We start from the raw sequence: 24,072 nt of genomic DNA, 5'->3' as shown, positions 1-24,072 counted from the left end.
GAGACGGGCTTCAGATGGCTCCTAAACAAAGTGTGTACTAGTTCAAACTCCAAAACATAAGACTGAACTTACAATTAAAAACATACAAGATCAACAAAAAACAGTGACTCCTGACTTGTCGTCCAGGTAACCATACCAAGAGACACACCCAATATATAGAGGTCAAGAGTCAAAAAGTCATAGTCTGGTCAAGAGTTCCTTATAAAAAAAACACAAAGCAGATTTTGAGGAAAGGGTAGTCGTGCCCAAAACTAACAAATATATCATTATATCTAAAATAGATATAATAAGATGTGGTATGAGTGCCAATCAGACAATTCCTCATTTGATTCAAACAAAATATACAAGTTGTATATATATTGAGGCCAAAGGTCAAGCTCACATGAAGTTTATATTGCCACTAGACTCGCCATCTTATGACAATACATCTACATGCCACATATTCAGAAGCAAGGTCGATTGAAAATTATATTTTGAGGTCAAGGTAATATATACACTGTATCCCGATGGCACACCCAACGTGCATAGATCAAGAGTCAAAAAGTCATATTATGGTCAATAGTTCCATGTCAAAAATATACACAGTAGTCATGCACCCAAGTTCATCATGGTATACATAACAATGTATTATGCCATGATGCACTACATCAGCCAAATACTGAAAACCTATGTCAGAGATAGAAACAAAAGACATATAACAAAACTCAATGGAACGGTACTTGTATTGCAGGTCACTACAATTTCCTTCAAAATAGAACATAAACTCTCGCAACACTGCAAAATTAAAACCGTCTTTCACAATAGTTTAACAGGATTCTTTGCAACGATTATCTTACCACTATCAATTGAGAATGGAGTCGTGCAGTTATGTCAATAAATTAAAACAGTTAGCACTAAAAACTAGGGCTTACCATTAAAAGCAAACCTAACCATGTGATAGTTCTATGGTAAACTGATGGAAACACATGATACAGTCATGGAATTTAATATTTGCAATAGTACGACCAGAACAATACAAGACAGAGTTGTAAACAAATGAAAGTAATGATACATACGAATTTTAATCACAATGCAGAAATAAGGAACCGTAGTCAAGTTTCATTCAATTTATTTATCTAAAATGTACGCTTGCGTTAAACAATGGAAATTAACACTGTATATTTATATAAACGATCAATCTTGTAATAATAATAAAATAATAATAATAATAATAATAATACTTGAATATATATACATAAATATAACAATGACAACAAAAAACACCTATAGTATACATTGTGGCTTAACTTATAAATTTCACACTTTAAAAAATATAATGACTTGTATGAGTATTTGAATGCAGATATACTTTATGATTTTTGATTTTTTAATTATATAGAATGCTTGACAAAGTTCAACGGAAATACAAGTAACCAGTATATAAATACCAGAGGAACAGTGTGCACTCAAAGGAATTCATGCCTTTTTGTTTCAAAGTACATGCAGTATTTATAGATTACCGGTGATCATCTCAACGAGATTGATTTTCTCGCTTGAGCCGGGACGGCGAAAGCGAGAAAGGCAATCGACTTTAAATGAACAATGATGATCTTTTTATCGCTATTTTACCTATGATGACGTTGTCAATTTCATGTCAATTTCGTTAGCAACGCCACGCGCATGCTTAGTTTCTAGCGATAATTTTCCTTCTAAAGCGAGTTGCATGATATGAAAATTATCACAAACAAAGATCAAAGGAAAAATGCACAAAAAAGCGATAAATATTGATACATTAAAACCTTCAGTTTGCTTAATTGTGCCAAAATATTTTTACGCATCGCTGATTCTATCTGTAATCTTCTTCATATGCATTATGTTTTCAATTTCTATCTTTGGATCATAGCACAGAGTACCCAGGGTGACTACATAACATTTTTTTAGAGCAGGTCAGGTATTTCATGGCGATTGAATAAAATAATGTTATGGCTAGTACAAATGTACAAATTAAGTTGAATAATTTATAATGCATGTTGTCTTTAGATAGAGAATATTGACCTACACCATTTGGCGTGTTCTTTATATGTCATTTAGGTTTAATATTATTTACAGTTTTTCAGATAGTTCTTGCCAAGACATGAAAAACAATCGAATAATAACACACAGAAAATCAGGACTTCAAGTTTCAACTACAACTCTTTAATATGTAACAACCTGGCACAAGGACACAGTACACCATATATTATTGTTCTGTATAAGAAACATCACGACGTCAGCTAGAAAACCATATCAACAAATAAAACTAATATTTCAATACAAAAATTAGTACCTTTGAATAACTTCAATTTTTGCTGCTGAATATATCTCGATTGATCAGTATGGACTTCAGGCAGAAATTGCATCTAATTATCAACTCTAATTGAAGAAAGAACGTTTAATATTTGAAAAAAAGACACGAAATATAATGCATGCTAGCCTAAACCAAAGTGCTCGTTTGAATCATTTTACATTTGGTCAAACCTCTTTTAGCTATATATACGGTCTGTGTTTGCTTCACGTTGAAGGCCGTACAATGACTTGAAGTTGCTTACATCCATGTCCATTAATTGGTGGTGAATAGATGTCTTATCAGTAATTATACCACATCTCCTATTTTATAAGCACAAACATTTTTTAGCTTACAATTTTTACGGTAGAAATGTTAAAGTAATGAAATTCTTGTACATAAGCAACGTATACAGAGCTAGTGAAACCCACGAAAATTTACAGTACACAAAAGGAACAAGTTTAATTGATTGATTGATGATGATATGAAATACCATATAAGAATAAGGAGATGTGGTATGATATTCAATGACACAACAACTCACTCAAGTTCAAATGAAGTAGATGTCAGCAACTATATGCAACCGTACGGCGTTCATCACTGAGAAAAAAATCCTTAAAGTACTCCAAATTATATTCACATAACGAAGTCGTTTCATTTACAATATAGATGAAATGTAATGTAGAAAAACAAATATTAATGCTCGCCCTAGCATGATATCTGTAAAAGCCAAAGAGATAACATATTTTGTTCAAGTTTAGATTATTGTAAGGTCAACGTTCTATAAACGAGAAGATTTACCGAATATGACTTTACAATTTTGAAGCAGTAACTTCGTTTGAACTATAAAAACAGGTGTATATGGTCTCATAATAATTTCATAAAAATGTATTAGACTCTTACTCAATATTCATAACATTTGATAATAGATACAATTTATTATTTCCATTGTCAAGATAACATTATATTTCTCGAGTATCACGTTCACAGCTGGTAAAACATACATGGTCAGCAGATATCTTTTGTATAAAAAGGAGTCAATTTTAAAAGTAGCAGACGACATCGAATTCCCGTGACACTAACATCAAACACAAATGATGAAGACATTTATCCTACTTCTCGCATTCGGCTTTGCAGGTAACTATATATTTTACTACTCCACTGGGTCGATGCCTCTGCTAGTGGACTGTTAGTCTCCGAGGGTATTATCAGTCCAGTAGCCAGAACTTCGGTGCTGGCATGAAAATACGGATGTTTTTGTGTTATTAGAATCTGCTGTTACAAAATGTTAGAAATTATTTTAAATTAAGGAATGTATCTCCCTCATGCAAAGCTCTGATTCCTTTCACGGATTTGGCTATACTTTTTGGACCTTTGGATTATAGCTCTTCATCATTTATATAAGCTTTGGATTTCAAATATTTTGGCAACGAGCATCACTGAAGAGGCAGGTATTGTCGAAATGCGCATTATTGTAATTAAGTATGAGCTTTTATAAGATTTATAGATAATTAAAACACGAGTATACATTTGTACCTAATATGATCATTATTTATACACGTTTTTTGAAAAAAAACACATTAATGTTCTCTCGACTAAATAAACAACATCACATTCTTTGCTAATGAGAACTTCTGTTTGAGTAAATTTGAGGTTTTGGTATGTATAACATGTTTCAGCCTTTCGTTGATCATCATGATATATGTTACAACAAGCTTGACACATAAATAAGAGTAACGCTTCTTTGGTGATAATTCAATTAGAAAATGTATTATAAACAACACTATTATGCAGTATAAAACATCCTGTAGAGTTTGAGTTAAATATGTTAAGTAAGGCTTTTTACAATTAAAGTTTATTACAAGGTTCAATGCAAGACATTAATCTTATTAAGTCTATAATTGTATAGTTACTGCAGTGTTTGCATACTGATTGTTTTCAGCTTTTTGTCGTTTTTCATTTTTATTAACGCGTTGTCAGGTTGTCATCGCAATCGGCAATCCTCGGTAGAATCCGCTACTCTCCTTCTATCGTTAGATGAGGGTACGGAATCGACCGAGTTGAGACGAATGTTAGATGAGGGTACGGAATCGGCCGAGTTGAGACGAATGGTTGTCATCGATATCCCGATGGTATCTTCCGCCTAAATTTGATCGTATTCAAATATTGAGAATTCAGCATAAACTTAACCTTTGATATTTCCATTGACCTGTATTTACAAAATTTGCATTACACCTATCTTTATATATGAATTGTATGTGATACAGGAATATTTAAATTAAATATAGTTCGTTATATTTATATTTTTCCTACAATGCTTATTTTTTAGTCTGCACACAGAAAATATCACAACCTGGAAAGGAACTTATCAAAGAGATATTTTCGCATTCGGTAAGCTGTATAAAATGTAAAATTTGTGTTTTAATCAATATTGTACCAAGGTAGTCATGTTGTAAGTTCAAATGAATAGAATATTCTGATATTTTTAGTATCGGCACCAACATTGGTGAATCATAATTATGTGCGTCTAGATTAAATCCCTCATTTGAAAAAGTAAACCCTTTTAAATAGGATACAAGATCTATAATTTAATACCCCGGAAATATTTCGTCACATAAGGCTCGTTAGTGGTTGTTCTAATCAATTCAATGAAAGCACAAATCCATGACGAAGATGAAGAGCAAACGATCTTTACCTTTTGACCTTCATTTCGAATTAGACGTCAGCTTGATTCCATTTGAATAAAGCTCGTTTAACTTGTAATGATAATCTGTACGATTTGATCTGCATTTAGGGAGAGCAATTTCCCAGATATGTAAAGGATGTTTATATAACATATATTAATAAAACAAGATATGGTGTACATTTTAGTGAGACAGACACCCAACACAAAAAAGTCTTAGTCTACCGAGGTGTTTATGGGTCTGTGTTCTACTCATCTTAGATTTTTATTTTAGAGTGAAGTAAAAACTGTAGATGGACTTACCAGAAGTAAAATCGTTGGCGGGAGTGATGCTGACATAAGTGAGTACCCCTGGCAGGTGTCCTTACAGCTGAGAAGTAGTGGAAGTTGGTATCATATTTGTGGAGGCTCTATCATCAACAACAAGTGGGTTGTTACAGCATCTCATTGTGTAGATGGAAGTGCGTAAGTTTTCTTTTCAATTCATTGGTTTATGTGGTAACTGGTTTTAAGTTGATACGATAGGTTTAAAAACATGATGTAAAACGATCCAATATTTAAAATTCGTCAAGTTAAATCCAAATTACACATAAATATTAGAGGCAGAATGAAGAAAAGAGACAAACAGTTTCAATGATCTGACCAAAACAATACAAACCAAAACTAGTCTATAAACCGATTGTATTTTGACTTATTTATTCCCAGTCTGTAGATGTTTATACATGTATGCTTTAATGTGCTTTAAGGAACATTAATATATCTTGATAGTCTCTGTAATTAAATTACCCTCTTGGCTAGGCCTAAATGTAGTGCTTTCAGAAACTGTATATACAAATTATATTGGTAAAGACAGTTCGCTAACATGGTATTGGTTTTAGTTTTAGTTTTGTTTTGTTGGCTTACTTTCTGATTATTAAGTATATTCTACATTTCTATGAACGATACTTGTATATAATTGATATACATACACACACGAATCTTCAAATTAATTTGATAGCTTCGACTTCCCTTACTGTTTAATAGAAATCTCGATAAGAGAGTTAAATTGAATAAGTCGTCCAATATTTCCCATAACAAATAGAAGACAAAAGTAAAGGAAACTTGAAATTAACAGGCAATAATCTGTGATTATAACATTTGTATAAACGGAGATATATTATTAAAAAGGTTTGTAGATTATAGCTCGTGATTTCATCTTTTTTACTTTTGTATTATTATGGTATGTTCTTTCTGTGACTTCTTAAGCATGTTTAAATATTTTTTTTATTTTCTTGTTCATAGAACAAACAACCTTCGAATTGCTGCTGGGACAACACAGTTGTCAGATACTTCAAGGACAGTAAGAACATTGAGCCGTGTTATTATGGTAAGATATTTTGTAACTATCATTATGGGCTTTGGTACCTAAAAATCAACAAGATATAATTTAATTTGCCAGAAGCGTGTTTTGTCAAACAACTAAGACACAGCAGTGACGATAAAAACAACTTAGTTTGAATGCAAGATCAATTATAAAGTTCAAAAGTATTGAAAACAATGAAAAAGTTGCCCAGGAAACTGTGGCTTGGGTCATCTATGCTTTGAAATAGATACACATTTTGCAAACAAACGAAAGAGAACTACACAACAAAAAAGAATGAATAAAAATGACAACATCAATCATATTACTAGGCCTGTATGATACAGTCTAGAACGTTACGTCCAACAACAGTAGTAGCGATCATGCTGTTGTAATTACTCATCAAATATATAGGGAGATGCTCGAACATAGAGATACAAAATGTTAGTTTCCTCGAGCAAATACGTTCACATAATCAATTTGATGACGTAAGTAAAGTTTTTCGAATTGGGGATGATAATCATTAGCAACGTTGCGAAAACAAAGTGTTCAATTTGAATCCATTATTATCTGCCCTTGCTACTGCATCGTATGCCCTCAATGTGAGTAGTGCTAGACATCCAAGTGACATTGCTTATTCATAAATAATTATAGAATCTAATTACGAAATCTGTACATAAAAGTTTAAAAACGAAACACAACGTAAGAAAAACTTGAAAAATATTTAATTAAAAAAATGTATTGACTTTATCAAATGGTTTTATGTTAGCGATAAAAAGCTTGTACATGACATCTCTAAAAACAAAAGTAGCCAATACTACACATTGAATAAATTCAAACTACAAAGGTTATACACATCTAGACTATATGTTCTTGCTAACGGTTACGAAATTAAAGGCTTCCAAGCTATTATTGTAGTATTGTTCGATATCACAATGACATTGCTCATTACGATCAAAATAAAGATCTTATTAAGTAATTTAATACATAATATATTCATAACTAAGCTTAGCGTAAGCAAAACATAAGCATGTATTGCAAAGTAGTTTTACAAATGGTTTCATTAACATATGTGTGCTTGGGAACACATTCAATAAATGCAATGCACAGGAATTTGAATCACTTCGTCTACATCTGTAAATTAAAACTAGATATTACAGCATCCAAGTTATAGTGGTATTGCAGCTGGATATCCAAATGACATTGCCCTGTTAGAACTATCACAGTCTTTGTCATTAGGTGGAAACATGGCTGCGATAGCTGTTCCTTCAACTCAGGATTTTACTGGATCGAGATGCTTCCTTTCAGGATGGGCCGATTGAGCGGAAGTATGTTAAATATTATCAATAGAGTAATATTTGTTTTTACATGTTTTCTATGTTAATACTTTTCATTTTCCATGATATTCATTGTCCGGCTTAAGGCAATCATATTGCATTAAATATAATATCAGTTTGATAGATATCCAACCGAAAATGAGAATGCAAAAAAAAAAAAAAAAAAAACAAACAAAAAAAAAACAACCAAACAATTCATGGTCACCGTTCTAGCCTTAACTTCAGTTATGTGCGTACACGTCAATTCTATCAGTGCATATGTATATGTTACTGCATATGTATATACCGACTTCATTTAATCGTTTAATCTGTATGAATACTGGAATTTTTGTTAGAACTCTCATATCTCTAGCTGGATAAAATCAGACATTGAGATAGCATTTGATACATTTGAACCATTATAGTAGCGTTGACGAATAAGGGTAAAGACTGGTTTGTTCGTATTCCGAATATATGTCCAGTTAAATTACAAATAAAACAAGAGTTTACAAGATTTACCATTTATCAGGTGGAAGCAGCCCAAATGTCTTACAAGACGTCGAGATGACTGTTATCAGCAATTCGGAATGTACAACAAGATGGGCATCTGTCAATGGTGCTACTATCAACAGTGGACACATTTGTATACACGAAACTGGTAAATCCGCCTGCAGTGTAAGTGTCTATAGATATTTACCATGGCATTAAGTGTTTGATTAATTAAAAGCGTCCCGCGATCACTTCGTTTAGTTAGCATTTACAGATGAAGCTCAGAGATAAAAACCTAATGTTGACTAATAAAGGCAACAGTAGTATACCGCTGTTCAAAACTCGTAAATTCATGGACAAAAAACAAAATCGGGGTAACAAACTAAAACCGAGGGAAACGCATTAAATATAAGATGAGAACAACGACATAACACTAAAATGTAACACACATAGACAAAATCCCACGATAATAACAAATATAACATATATATATATATAACATCAAAACCAAATAAATGAATTTGGGATAGACAAGTACCGTGACACGTCTTATCGCAATGTGAATTTACACTCAAAAATAAGAGAAAACAAACGACACAACGTTATAATGTAATACACACAGAAACGAACTATATTATAACAATGGCCATATTCCTGACTTGGTACAGGGCATTTTTAAATGGTGGGTTGAACCTGGTTTTGTGGCATGCCAAACTTCGCACTTTTATGGCCATGTGAAATATAACATCAAAATGACAACACAGGACTACAATATAAATAGATTGGAGAACACAATTGACAAAGAATCACACGAACAACAGCCAACAAAAGGCAACAAGTTCAAAATTTTAATACTAAATAGACCATACACTATGAAAAAGATGAGGAATTGAAAAAAAATAAAAACGTTAAACGTCGTATTTGCCCGAAAGATTTGTTATTTTAGTTTTTGTTATAAAAACACAATCTTTGAAAAATGAATAATAGAAAAAGTCGGATGTAAGAGTGTCATGTGTTATACAGCCTATTGGATCTACTGTATTATATGCCCTTTTTTGTGGCAATGATTTGGTAGGAGTGCTTTGAAACCATGCAAAAATATTTTGATGCCATTAATGTATTGAATAAACCCTTAATTCGAAAAAGAAGAGTGCCGAGTAGAATTGGGATATCCGGTGTCTATAGCGTTTGTATTGGTTTGTGGAGGTTAAATATATCGCCTTCGAGTGGTATATAAGAGAGGTTGTTTGTTGAAATCTGCATCTGGTGCAATACAATTGTTACCGTGAATGTTCCTGTAAAAACACACTTATAGTACCTAAAATATTTGATTGACAACACATCCGACATGTATGCATACGTGTCGAATATGTATATCTGATGAGGTTTTTAACTGATATTTTTTTTATTTATTATAGGGGGATAGTGGTGGTCCAATGACATGCTACTCTGGAAATACTCCATATCTCGCTGGAGCTACGTCTTGGGGAATCAGCACATGCACTGGAAGCTTCCTAAGTGTCTACGCCAGACTGACATCGTTCAGGTCATGGATCAGTACCTACGTCAGCATCTAATTTCAAAAGATGGACGGTTATTTGAACTAACTGCTATAATGAAATAAATACAATAACGCATCGAAATGTAGTTTATTTTATTAGATTCCTTTAACCTTAAACATGTCAAAATAGAACAGAGATTGAAGAGCATCGGGGAACCAAATCGTTACTCTGCAAATAAAAACCTAAAAAAGATCAGTCTGTACCTATCATTTCTTATACATATACCAAACCAATAGCAACCAAAACTTATAATTAAAATTTACAATAATTGGCTGTTAAAAACAAAACTTAACTTAACAACAAAATAGATCATTTCATCTCCCAAAATCTGAATTTTTCTATCTAAATATCAAATTCTAGTCACGCCTGCATACGGAGTATATATCTCCCAATTGAGGCAATATAACAGAGCTTTTATTTCCCATCATGATTTCCTTGATAGATGGCTGCTGCTCACGTGGAGGCTATCACACCAAGAGTATTAAGTGGTGAAGTTGAAATCATCCCTTTATAAATTCAACGGACGGCATCACGAGTTAATTGACTTTTATGGTATATCCGTTTCACAGATGACAGCATATATGTTCAAAATGTTAAAAACTACAATCCCGTCCCTTTTCCCAGGAAGGTGACCTACGGAATTAGATTTGTTACCGGGTTTGTACTTTTCACTAACATGATCCAAACGACGGGTGCCACATGTGGAGCAAGATCGGCTTACCCTTACGGAATACCTGAGATCACTCCTAGTTTTTTGTTGGGTTTCGTGTTGCTTAGTTCTTAGTTTACTATAATGTGTTTTGTTTACTTAGTTTCGTGTTGCTTAGTTCTTAGTTTACTATAATGTGTTTTGTTTACTTTTGTTTGTTTATTTTTTTGTTTTTCAGCTGTTTGTTAGTTGACGTTTTACCTATGAGTTTAAATGTCCATGTGGTATCTTTCGTCTTTCTTTTTAAACTGTATTTATTACAAGTACTTAGAAGACAGTATCAAATGCAATCATTTTGCGTTTTGTTTTACCATCATCTGTAGTGATTAAAACTATCCAAGAAAACTCCAAAAGCAGATATTATTTTTCTGAAACAAAATACATTGAACTAGTGGATATAACGCTTTTAACTGCACAGGTTTGTCTGTACTCTGAGTAGTTTATTACGTGGTTTTGAGATAAGCGAGAAAAAAAATCTATATAATCATTTCAGTTTAACAAATAATTATCAAATACGGTTAATATTTCAAATATTGCAATTTGTAAAAAGTCAAAAAGTAAAGTGTACATTCGTTCAGTGGGTACAATCACAGGGGATCGACAGTATCTTATCTAGAAGTTATGGTTCGACTTTCAATAAATATTATATTTGATATTGTTTAACTAGTCGATACAGTATATCATGGAAGAAGGAGATTTGAATATGTCGGGATGTGTGTAGCTCATTGTTCCCTGAAATAAAGAAGAGAACATTGGAAAAAAAAACTCATGTCACGAAAATTTCAAATGACTTATATGTTTTATTGATTATGCATTTTGTATTTACCTTTTGTGTTATCATCATTCAGTTTCAAATAACAATGATAATGATAACATAAAAACCAAAAGCGAAACATGAGCATTCCTAAAACATTTACACGGCTCATTTCCCGAGCATAACAAAACACATCGTACTCATTCATATTTTAATATTTCCAACTCATATATTAAGGTTCATCATAACAAATGGACAAATATGGCCGTATTTTCACCCCAAAAACTACTCTGTGTACAGACTTACCTGTGCTGTTTGGAAAGTTTTAATGCCTAGCATCCACTAGATATATAAAAGTTAAATGCATTTTGTGTTTAAGAAAGATAAAATCTTTCTTAGTTTTTTGATGGGCATTTTTTCCCTTTCTGCAGAAGGTGTAAAAATAAACAAACACCTGAATTACTTTGATACTGTCCACTTACTGACTCAGATAAACTCTTTAACTCACCTATAGTTGTGAAGATAACTCTTGTCCATGTCAGTTAAGGACATTCAAAACAATACAAACCGGTTTTTTACCTGAGGGAGCATCTCATAGTTGTACCACAACTGAGTTAATTTTCACACCTTTTGCATGAAGGAAAAAAAATGCCCATCAAAATCAAAAAGAGATTTGATCTTTCTGAAACACAAAATGCATGTAACTTTATTATATCTAGTGGATGCCAGGCATTAAAACTTTTCCAACTTCACAGGTAAGTCTGTACTCAGAGTAATTTTTGGCATGTAAATACAGCCATATTTTTCCGTTTGTTATGATGAACCTTAACAAATTTTCTGAGGCTACAAGAAAATGTTACTTTTTCAGCAATGATCCATGATAACTTAGATGTATTGGCATTACAAAGAAAATAAAAAGTAGCAAGTCCTTAATTTCAATTGGTTGACCAATTGATAATTAGTATATTAATATAATGTTAAAATAGGTTGCTATGTGTAAATTTTCATGTTAATACTATATATGACACACTAGTTAAATACTTCCTTATTATTGTATTGTTTTCAATCATGTTATTGTTCCATTTCCTGTTATCATCAATTGACATTGTATGGCTAAAACGATTATGAATATTATTTATCTGGCAAATATGTTAATTGTGTTAAGTAAAATCCAGTTTTCTTTGCAACTTAGTGGTGGTGTTTGTGATGACAAAGGGTATGTAAACTTTTATATAAATAAAATTGTGACCTGGCACACTCGTATTCCTGACTTGGTACAGGCATGATTCATGTAGAAAATTCTGGATTTAACCTGGTTTCATAGCTAGCTTATCTCTCACAAATATGTAATAAGAAATATACCTTTATGTGCTAGTTTTAGAGATAAAAGGGGTAGAAATTTCAGACATTTTCCCAAAATTTAGTTTTTTTTTTTAAACATCTCTATCCTTTGGATAGACACAGCTTTCTTTTTTTTATTTCAACATATAAACACAAGCGGATTTGATATTGGCACATTATACAAATCTACTTCTCATAAACGCGTTCTTAATATGTACAACAGTTCTTTTAAAGTAATGAACTTTTAACAAAGTTAACAAATATAAAATTGAGAATGGAAATGGGGAATGTGTCAAAGAAACAACAACCCGACCAAATAAAACAGCAGAGGGTCACCAACAGGTCTTCAATGTAGCGAGAAATTCCCGCACCCGGAGGCGTCCTTCAGCTGGCCCCTTAACAAATATATACTGGTCCAGTGATAATGAACGCCATACTAATTTCCAAATTGTACACAAGAAACTAAAATTAAAATAATACAAGACTAACAAAGGCCAGAGGCTCCTGACTTGGGACAGGCGCAAAAATGCGGCGAGGTTAAACATGTTTGTGAGATCTCAACCCTCCCCCTATACCTCTAACCAATGTAGTTAAGTAAACGCATAACAATACGCACATTAAAATTCAGTTCAAGAGAAATCCGAGTCTGATGTCAGAAGAAGTAACCAAAGAAAATAAACAAAATGACAATAATACATAAATAACAACAGACTACTAGCAGTTTACTGACATGCCAGCTCCAGACTTCAATTAAACTGACTGAAAGATTATGATTTCATCATATGAACATCAGGCACAATCCTTCCCGTTAGAGGTTTAGTATCATACCATCATAACATATATGAGAAGAACATAACCCGTGTATACCAACAACTGTTTTTAGAATAAATGTGTTTAGTTCCGATGCAAAGACCTTATCAGTGACACAATTTTAACGCCAAAATATGCAATCTTTAATGACTTGACAACAGTATCGTTATTATATCCCTTCTTAATAAGTCTATTCAAAGGTTTTGTAAGTTTCTGAGATGAATACTGACACCTTTGTGCTTTATAAAGAATATTACCATAAAAAATTGGATGTGAAATACCTGAACGTATTAGAAGTCTGCATGTTGAGCCATTACGAATGATGTCTTTATACCGATGATAAAATTTAGTAAATGTTTTGACTAGTTTGTGATATCGAAAACCTCGGTGTAATAATTTTTCAGTAATACATAAATTTCTCTCGTTAAAATCTAAAACATTGTTACATACACGAGCGAATCGTACAGGTTGAGATATATAAACACCGTAAGATGGTGACAAGGGAACGTCACCATCTAAAAACGGATAATTAACGATAGGAAATGAAAAATCATCCCTTTTATCATAAATTTTAGTATTCAGCTTCCCATTAGTGATATAGATATCAAGATCGAGAAAAGGGCAGTGGTCCTTGTTAGTATTAGCTTTATTTAAAGTTCAACAGGATAAATTTCATTAATATACATACTGAAGTAGTCATTATTGAGAGCCAAAATATCATCCAAATATCTAAAAGTATTATTAAATTTGTTTATCAGATGTTGTTTCGATGGGTCTTTGCTTATTTTTGTCATAAATTGTAACTCATAACAATACAAAAACAGGTCCGCAATAAGAGGTGCACAGTTAGTCCCCATTGAAATTCCGATAATCTGACGATATACGGAATCCCCAAAGCGAACAAAAATGTTATCTAGTAAAAATTCAAGGGCATATATAGTATCAAAGCATGTCCAATTAACATAGTTTTTTTGTTTATTGCTATTAAAAAATGACCTAAAAGAGTTTGAACATATATATTCACATTCTGATTTTTTGAATGCCTATTTAATTAGGTGTGTGAATTTTTTCTTAATGAGAATGTGAGGCAATGTGGTATACAGGGTAGAAAAATCAAAACTTTGAACAGATTCAAAATCACCAATATAAGCATGCATTATGACTTTTTCATTATAATTGGTACACATAATTTCCATACGTAATCAAACCTTCTCCCATTTTAAATAAATGGATCCATGTACTCGTTTTTTGTAGTTTGAATGATAAAAATCGGTCGAAAAGTTGATTCATATCGGTTGATTTTGACCATTTTTATTGACTGACCCTTTTTGAATTTTACTTGGAGTTCGTTAAATTATAAAACTTTTATACTGAACAGCTACATTTGCGTAACACCAAACAAGAAATACTAAATACTCATAAATTGAGGAAATTGTAGCTACGATATTCTAATTATCATACTTATTTACAGAAATGATGTATGTTGTTATAACTTTCAAAATATCAACGAAGTGTGTACACGTAAGTGGTTATTATACTTATGGTTAAAATCTTTGTGAAATGTATTCATAGAACTCCGATCAAAATTAATAAATTCGTTCATTATATGCCGAGTAATGTTTTAAATATATCAAACTTGGATTTGAAACCTTTCATTTTCGGATTTAAGGCCATTTACGTATTGATTTTTAGGAGTTATCAATCAAAATTTACAATAGTTACATGCAGATGGGAGAGATCCGTTTGCGCCAAAAATGCGTCCTTCTGCGCCACAACTTTTTTTGTCCAATGCTACGTTTGCGCCACCTGTTTTAAAATTACATAGTATCATTTGCGCCAAAAATAAAACATACGATTGCGCCATTTATAGAAGAAAAATCACTTCCCTCCTCCTTCATTCGGACTTGGAACCGGCAGTTTACACGGCAAATATTTCCTTTTCGGAAACATGCTTTCTTCTTACCGCCATACTACTTCCCAATTTAATGTATGTAGTAGCTTGTAACTTCACTTTATTGTCCAAAAAGACAAACATTTAAAGATGAAATACATAAAACAGTTCATAATAATTCCTGTGGAATACTTCTGTTCTATTACTGATAGATAGAGTTTCAGCCCAAACGGATGGTGGGATCACAGCACTGTGTCATCAACATATGTGCATGGCTAAAAAAGTTATCAGCAAAAGCTTCTATTTTCTTGTATTAAATATTCAGCAAAGCAATAATGTTTCTTCTCTCTGTGTACATGGACTGTCTAATGCACTTCAATACTCCAGAAGCTCATTTTCATGGTGAAATATATCTCCGAACATATAATACTTTTTAAGCCAAACATAAGAATAAATATTAATCATTAATATTAATGATGTACATGTGTACAAGTAAAGTGGCGCAAATGAGTTCCGAATATTGGCGTACACTGGGTTAAAAGTCTAATAGACAAAATTAAATCCGTTTATTGTGTAAAAAATTATTTTGGCTCAATTTCAGCGTGCGAAATTGGAACTGTTTCCCCGCAGGACTGACGATGCCTTCCATGCAACGATAACAAGTACGGCTACAAATGCTTGAACAATTGTATATGCAATCATTCAGAGAGGTAATTAATATTTAGGACTAACCTTAAATAATAATAAATGCTAATGCATATCATTTCATATATTTTAACACATGATATACATAGAGCTATCACGATGACGCGATTTTATGGTGAGATACGTAGTATTCACAAATATCTGATCCATTTGAAAATGTGGTTGTTTGCTCTAAGATTTGTACTTTCAATTGGTTTTCTTGTGTGCTTTATATAGGTCAATCTTTCTTGTTTTGATCATGTGTTGTTGACTTTGAATTATCTTTGATTATAAACAGTTATTACTTCTTTATTGGTACTCCAGGTCATTATCGTTTTATTGTGTGTTTGATGCTTTGTATCATGGTAAATCTAGCCCATTTTCAAATATGTTGAAATCATGTCTCTGGTAAGGGGAGAGTTGCTTGCACTGCAAACATCTTTCACTATGCCATATTCTGCAAATCAATGTACCGTCTTCAAATCAATGAAATGTCAAAAGTGTTCTGTAAAAACTGTCTAAGATTATTGAGTTCAGGGGTAAGAAAAAAAAATTATGAATGAAATAAATATTTCAAATACAGTTTATTATGACCAATAACCACATTTGTTAAAATCCATGTAGGCATACACGCACGTACGCATTGCCAGTGGTAACCCAAAATACCGGATGTCTATCTTCATTGCTGTCGAAGCAGTGGTAGTACATTTGATATATTGTCATAACCTGTTGTTTCTTTTTATTATCACCTGGCCCGAAGTGCGAAGTGAGCAATTCTCATCACTTGTCGTCCGTCGTCGTTAACTTTTGACACTTTGAACTTCTCCTAGAGAACTGCTGAATGGAATGGAACCACACATGGCATGTATGGTCCTTAATGAATGTTGACCAAGTGTTGTTACTTTGAAGCCGATCTATCATTCTATATGGCTGCTAGCAGGGTACTTAGTTTAACCTAGAAATCTATGAGAAATACATTCAAATGTCTTCTGTTAGAGAAGCACTGAATGGAAGGGAATATAACATGACATTTATGTTCCTTATGCAGTCTTGATCAAGGGTGGTTACTTTGAAGCAGATCCATCATCTAAGATGGCTGCCAGCGGGGGAAGTAGTTTAACATATATATGTTTTGATTAATTTACGGGACTAATATATATTAATTCAAATTTGGTTTCAATCATTTTTAAGGTATCTGTTATGATTTTTATCTATTTCCGGAACCATAGTAGGGTCAGGTGAACTACACAGGCCCTTGAGAGCCTCTAGTTATGTTAAAACAACTCTTCAAAATTGGAATTACGATTTTGAATTTTGAAAATTCTGAATTAAAAAATCATACATTAACGGAAAAAACATTTATTTTCGAAATTTGAAGCATCTCGAGCAGTGGGAACAGTTTAATCTTCTTACTGACATTGAGTTGATACCTCTTCTGTTGCACGTTAAACCCATGGTAATACTTAACAAAGTATAAGGTGTAAGGTAAATTCACAGAATGGAAGCTAGTTGATTTTGGATAAATCAGAAATAAATTTCTAATTTTCTTGATCTTTTAAATTTAAAAGCTGCCTCACATTTGAGATTGCGGTTCTCATTTTTGTTTTCAAGGTGCGATGTAAAAGTAGGATGTATTAGAATGACAGTAACAACAACAGACGGCGGCAATAAAGGTATTTACTTTAATAAGAGCGGAACTAACATATTTTAAACTATATTGAATATGAAATTTAAAACAGACGAATGGTCTAGTATGAAATATATTATAGCAAAAAACTAGTAAATCAACCGTAACATATATACAACTGGAAGATCTTACATATCCAGATCCTTAAAGAAACAAAATATTGAAGAAATGTTTTTGTTTTGTTTCAAATATTGTATTTGATAACTAACTCGCAATTGTCGGCCAGTTAGAATAATTTTGTTTTAGCCGGAAATCAAATACTTAATAAAGATACTTTATGAAAATTTAATGCATTCGGTAATATTTCTTATGATTCTTTTGAAATTATGGTAAGTAGGTTATAAACAAATTAAACGCTTGACTTAGTACAGAGAGTAGCATTTGGAAGCTGATATAAATGAGGATATGTTGCATGAATACCAATGAGACAAATATCTACAATATTTCAAATGATATGAATCTAAGCAATTATAAGCAAATCAATGAGTTAAACATATGCCATATAGTCGGCAATAACAGGCATCATAATGAGAAATGGGAAGCAATTTAAACTAGAAACATTATTTACTACTAAACAATTTACCAAAAACAATATGCTAGCCATTAATAACGACAACCACTGGACTACTGGCCCTTTCCGTAACAACATGAAGAATATTCCTGTTAATGGTGCTATATATCGAATAATCTCATTAATTGGCATATGTTATGTTTGGACAACACTTTATAAAAGATACAACTAAAAATACAATCCAATGAAAAATTAAAGATCCCTGCCATGGTTCATTGAAAAATTGAAAATAAAAACAAAAACTACATGTATTCTGTATTCTTAGTATTGTCAGAGGATTGTCAGTTTAAATGTTTTGAAAACTATTGTCATACAATTGGTGCGTTGGGCAGGACAAAACCTTTCAGACCATTGATGGCACTTCATTTAAAAAAAGCGATGTCCTCCATTAGAAAAATCTATCATTGAAACCAAAACATAAGACTATAAAAATCAGTTTGTTTATAAAGCTGATGAAGTTTGTAAGGATACATTTTTACATAAGACTGTTTTATTAGTAGAATATAGTTTAACATCACAGAATGTTGCTACCACTTATCTGTTCCGAGACAAAGCTTCAAACAGTAATGGTAAGTAAATATATGTAGGACTCAAATCTATGGCGGGTTCCAAATCTATGGCAGATTCCTAATCTATGGTAAATGTGCCGTAACAAACGCCAAACAAATCAAATCTATGGCAGTTTTTTGTTTTCTCCAAATCTATGGCAGATCTGGGGGAGAGAGTAACATATAACGTCACAATAGAATAACGCCATATTACATCTTCGCCGCCGCTAACGATGGCGGAACCCATAGATTTGAACACCATTCAAGATGAAGTTAATTTCCTTGACAAAAATTTGCCGGTGGATTAAAGGAAACACGTATAAATCATGCACAAATTAAGAAAATAACAGGCTATTATTTGAACTTGGAATTATTTTTAATTATGGAATTCACATAATTTCTTGTGTTTAAACTTTTTTGATAAATTCCATGTTTATTTGGTATTATAATCTTTTTAGCGGTTAATAACACTTTCCATACAATGTATTTTGGTTAGATAGTGTTGTGCGTGGCACAGTACATTCTATTGAAAATATACTATTTTATTTGTAATAGAAAGTGTTGTGCGCAGCACATAACATTTCAGTAAAGAATCAGCATGGAATTTGTTAAAAAATCAATAACAAGAAATCAACCAAATTCCATAATTTAAAAAATTCCAAGTTCAAATTAAATGTTTATTTTTTACAGAGGACATCATTTCATCTTGAAGTCTGTATAAAGTTTTATGAATTTATAACATATGAATTATTTTAGCTAAACATTATATGGAATGTTTATTTCACAAATGTTTAGGCTAGAGGTATAGGGGGAGGGTTGAGATCTCATAAACATGTTTAACCCCGCCGCAATTTTGCGCCTGTCCCAAGTCAGGAGCCTCTGGCCTTTGTTAGTCTTGTATGATTTTTAATTTTGTTTCTTGTGTATAATTCGGAGTTTAGTATGACCTCCATTATCACTGAAATAGTATACATATTTTTAAGGGGCAATCTAAAGGACGCCTCCGGTTGCTGGTGTTTCACGCTACATTGAAGACCCATCGGTGGCCTTCGACTGTTGTCTGCTGTATGGTCGGGTTGTTGTCGCTTTGATACATTCCCCATGTCCTTTCTCAATTTTTTGTTCCCGTTGTCGTATATTTCCTCTTTCTTAAGACAAGTCATTGGCCGAAAATGTACTGAATTGTTTTCCATTTGCAAAAAAAATGCCATAGATTTGGAAACATTAAAAATCCGCCATAGATTAGGAAACTTCAAAACTTGCCATAGATTATGATTGAAAAAAACCTGCCATAGATTTGGGATGGCATGACGTCACATTTACCATAGATTAGGAATCTGCCATAGATTTGGAACCCCCCATAGATTTGAGTCCTACATATATACTGTGGATTCATTAATATTCGTTTGATACCAATTTTCGGGGATGTCGTGGGTGTTGGGGAACCACGAATTTAAATATCAAACGAATTACAAATTTTCCAAAGGAATGTATGCAGACTTTGCCGAAACCACAAACATAAGTATCCACAAAAAGTTTTCCTCAAACTAAGAATATTGGAATCCACGAAAATAAATGAATTCACAGTAGTTGCATAAAACATGTCATTATACAATTTCTTTTGGTTTGCACCGTAATGTTATTTCTTATATGAAGCTTGAACATATGGAGTATTTGTATTCCGTAATTATGATACTCTAAATCCGGGTGTAGTTTAAGTAGTAGTGAAAAGGCCCACAATAAGAGAACAAAAACCGTTTTGATTTAAACAACTTAAATTTAGAGATTATATATGCATTTTGTGGGAATCAAATGATTTTTCTCGCTGTGTTGGTGGCCGACGGCTGAAATCTGCTCTTAAGTCGGGTTGTTGTCTTCATTTTTATGCTAAACCACTCATCAGTGACGCTCAGATAAATTTGTTTAGTTAGAAACCAAAACAAGTACAAAGGCGAAGAGCATTGGGGACCCTTAATGTCCCAAAAATGTGCCAAATACGGCTTAGGTAATCTGAATAAGGAACTTTTGAAATAGGGCCTATCTATATTCAAAGACGTGCACACAGTTTGTCAAATTCATTTTCTGTAATAATATATAGTTTTTAAAAATCACCCCTTGTTCGTAAAGGTGACTCGTGATAATTTGTTAGTTTAACGTCTCTAACAAACTAGTGATTAATTAAATTATGTTTAAAGACTTTTATGTAATCGAAAAGGTTTTAATAATACTATTTATAGGACGTTCGGGAACGCAAACCATAATGCAATATTCCCAACTAGCAGTTTCATTTCCTTTTGCTTTTTTTTAAACATCAGCTTTAGTATAATAACACAATTAAGAGTAGTAAACCATGACATCTACTTGGTAGCATTCTTATAATTACAGATTTGAAATGCATTCTTCTGTGTGTTTTATAATTGAAAGCTGCAAAACAAGACAAAACATATTACGTAAGTTAATTTGATAAACCAATTAAACATTTCTAAAACAATTCAGAGTAGAAGTACTCAAAAACAAAACAAAATACACAATATACAAAATATCAATATTTCACCGAAGATCTCTGAAATGTATTTGTAAAATGAAAAACCGATCGATGATGAATAAACCTTCATAGTCATATAGATAAAAACATTGACTAGAGGTAATTGGGAAGGTTGAGATCTCACATAACATTTTTAACTCCGCTGCATGTTTGCGCCGGTCCCGAGTCAGGAGCTTCTGACCTTTATTAGTCTTGTATGTTGTGTTTTCTATTTTTAGTCCAGATGCGGTATTTTATTGCTGCGTTGGAGACTCATTGGTGGCCTTCGGTTGATGTATGTTCTTTGGTGGGTTTGTTGTCTCTTTGACATATTCCCGTTTCCATTCTCAATTTTAACTTGTGCAGAAACTAATGACGTCAGCACAATATTTGTTCTTCCACTATATATGTTTTTTTTTTCTGTTATGTCAAAAATTCTGAGTCATTGAACTTTTAATGTTTTACTCCTCATGAGTTCTGCTATTTTATCATAACGCCTTATTTTGTTGATCTTGTAGGTCCTTCAAACATGGAATTGATTGTTTACACACTTTGTGTTATTGGATTTCTGATAATTTTTGGATTAAGTCATTTTGTTCGTTCCTACCGAAAACGATCTTCAATTAACATACCAAGGCTAAATGGAGGGGATGGTATAGAATTGAGGCCAGTTATAGTTGAACCAGCATACATCGAAATATACGATGAAATTGACGAGCACTTAATAGGAGAGGACAACAATGACACCGCAGTAATACATCCATTAAAAAATATGAATGCAACTGTATCAAAGGCGCATACTGATAAATCAGCAAGTAGTCAGGATGATACCTCAAGTTATCTTGATCCATATTTTGCAGAGGAAGAAACAGACAACCCAAGCACATTTAAGGAATCCAGTTCTAGCGATTCCTCGAACTTTGACCCTAGTATAATCGAGCATACAGGATATATCAATCCATACCAACGTCTTCGTGAAAGGCAACTGATATCAGATGACTATGAAGTGACGGTTCATGTTCATAAAAAGCTCTGAGAGCTCGTCTGGATCTGAGTCGACGGAAGAAATGAATTCTAGTTATAAATATGCTCACGTTTATCAACAACTGCAAAAAGACCAAAGTACACAAAATCACGAATATGAGAAAGCAACAAAAACGTCGAATGAAAAGAATATTGATTTGAGTGAGAACAATGAGATACAGGACTGTAGAAATAAAGTCAGTGAGGAAATAGAATCTATCGAATTGCTAAATAGGAAGGAAACAGATGGAATAGATAATGAAAAAGGACAGCTCAATGAAAATTTATTATTTGGACAAACAATAGGGGAGGCTTGTCGTGGAGTTTCAGAGAAATTACTAAATGAAGACAACGATGACACCGACTACACCGATAAATCACTGTACACAGATACAAGTCAGAGGTTGTATGTAGGGGCGAGTGACGAACACAATGCGCACGTTCAACGTGTTGATATTTTGAGTGATTACCTAGAAATGAACAATCCTATAAATACATGTGCAGGAGACATATTACAAAACAAATGTACTAATAGTCAGATCAAACATCTAGACAACTGAATTTTTGTTGTTATCTAACTTATAGTAACGTTGTTTCCTAGACAGTAAACGGTATCATACTTATTTGACATCAACTATCATAAAGGGAATCTAATACTGTTTAGCAATGTAGGGATTGAATGGCACTCGAATATTTTGTTTATGAAAGAAGATTGCGAATATCTTTAAACATATTGGTTAGTTGTGTCGTTTTTATGTCTGACATCTATGTTACATTAGACTGAAATATCAATTGAGCATGAGGTTAGGATATATTTGAAGAACAAACGTACTTGATCACCCTTTTAGAACTCTGATAAAAGTAACACCAAAACATTTATCTAAGCAAAATCAGATTAGTACAAAAACGTGTTATCTGACATTACTTTGAAAACAAGAGGCTCTCAAGAGCCTGAATCGCTCACCTGAATTTTTTTGGTTTAATCTCATATCAATGATTATTTTGGCTTTTCAATTTATTTAAATGTTCTTTGAATCGTCCTATTTTCTTCAAAAGCAAAAAAAAAATCATTTTCTCCTATGTTCTATTTTAGCCATAGGAGCTATGTTTCTTGACATACAAGGAAATGAAATATAAAATTTACACTAGATACTCTGAAACTCTAAAACTCATTTAGCCTAAGTTTGGCTGAAATTGATACAGCAGTTTCAAAGGAGAAGATTTTTTAAAGTAAGTCAACATGATGAACAAATTGTGAAAAAAGTCTTTAAAGGGCAATAACTCCTTAAGAGGTCAATTGACAATTTTGGTCAAATTGACTTATTTGTAGATCTTACTTTGCTTAACATTTTTGCTATAAACAGTTTATCTGTATCTATAATAATATTCAAGATAATGACCAAAAACTGCAAAATTTCCTTAAAATTACCAATTAAGTGGCAGCAACCCAACAATGGTTTGTTTGATTCATCTGAAAATTTCAGGGCTGATAGATCTTGACCTAATGAACATTTTTACCCCATGTCAGATTTGCTCTAAATGCTTTCGTTTTTGAGATATAAGCCAAAAACTGCATTTGACCCCTAAGTTCTATTTTAAGTAACGGTGGCCATGTTTTTTGACGGATCAAAAATCAAAGCACACACTTTGTGCAGGATACTCTAAGGAACAATCATGCTAAGTTTCATCCAAATCCATTCAGCAGTTTCAGAGGAGAAGATTTTTTAAAGTTAGCAAATATGATGAACAAATTGTGAAAAATTGTCATTAAAGGACAATAACCCCTTAAGGGGTCAATTGACAATTTTGGTCATATTAACTTATTTGTAGATCTTACTT

The 24,072-nt window shown here is 32.7% G+C and overlaps 1 protein-coding gene and 1 long non-coding RNA gene across 2 annotated transcripts in view; both read left to right on the top strand.

Moving 5' to 3' along the window:
- The first annotated feature begins 3,319 nt into the window (after window positions 1–3,319).
- LOC143075832 (fibrinolytic enzyme, isozyme C-like) overlaps window positions 3,320–24,072 on the top strand; it is a 125,697-nt gene continuing 104,944 nt past the window's right edge. Inside the window, exons 1-2 of the mRNA XM_076251410.1 lie at window positions 3,320–3,439; window positions 4,632–4,693. Of these exons, the coding sequence (XP_076107525.1) occupies window positions 3,397–3,439; window positions 4,632–4,693 (105 nt within the window). The 5' untranslated portion in view covers window positions 3,320–3,396. The remainder of the gene's footprint in view (window positions 3,440–4,631; window positions 4,694–24,072) is intronic.
- LOC143075829 (uncharacterized) lies at window positions 15,775–23,163 on the top strand. Its single transcript, XR_012978427.1, has 4 exons — window positions 15,775–15,906; window positions 17,492–17,553; window positions 18,636–18,707; window positions 21,729–23,163. It is a non-coding gene; the product is annotated as an uncharacterized LOC143075829 (long non-coding RNA).

The sequence above is a fragment of the Mytilus galloprovincialis genome, chromosome 5 (assembly GCF_965363235.1).
Source record: "Mytilus galloprovincialis chromosome 5, xbMytGall1.hap1.1, whole genome shotgun sequence".
Lineage (NCBI taxonomy): Eukaryota > Metazoa > Mollusca > Bivalvia > Mytilida > Mytilidae > Mytilus > Mytilus galloprovincialis.
The sequence above is the reverse complement of the archived record's forward strand: the minus strand, read 5'-3'. Positions and strand labels throughout refer to the sequence as shown.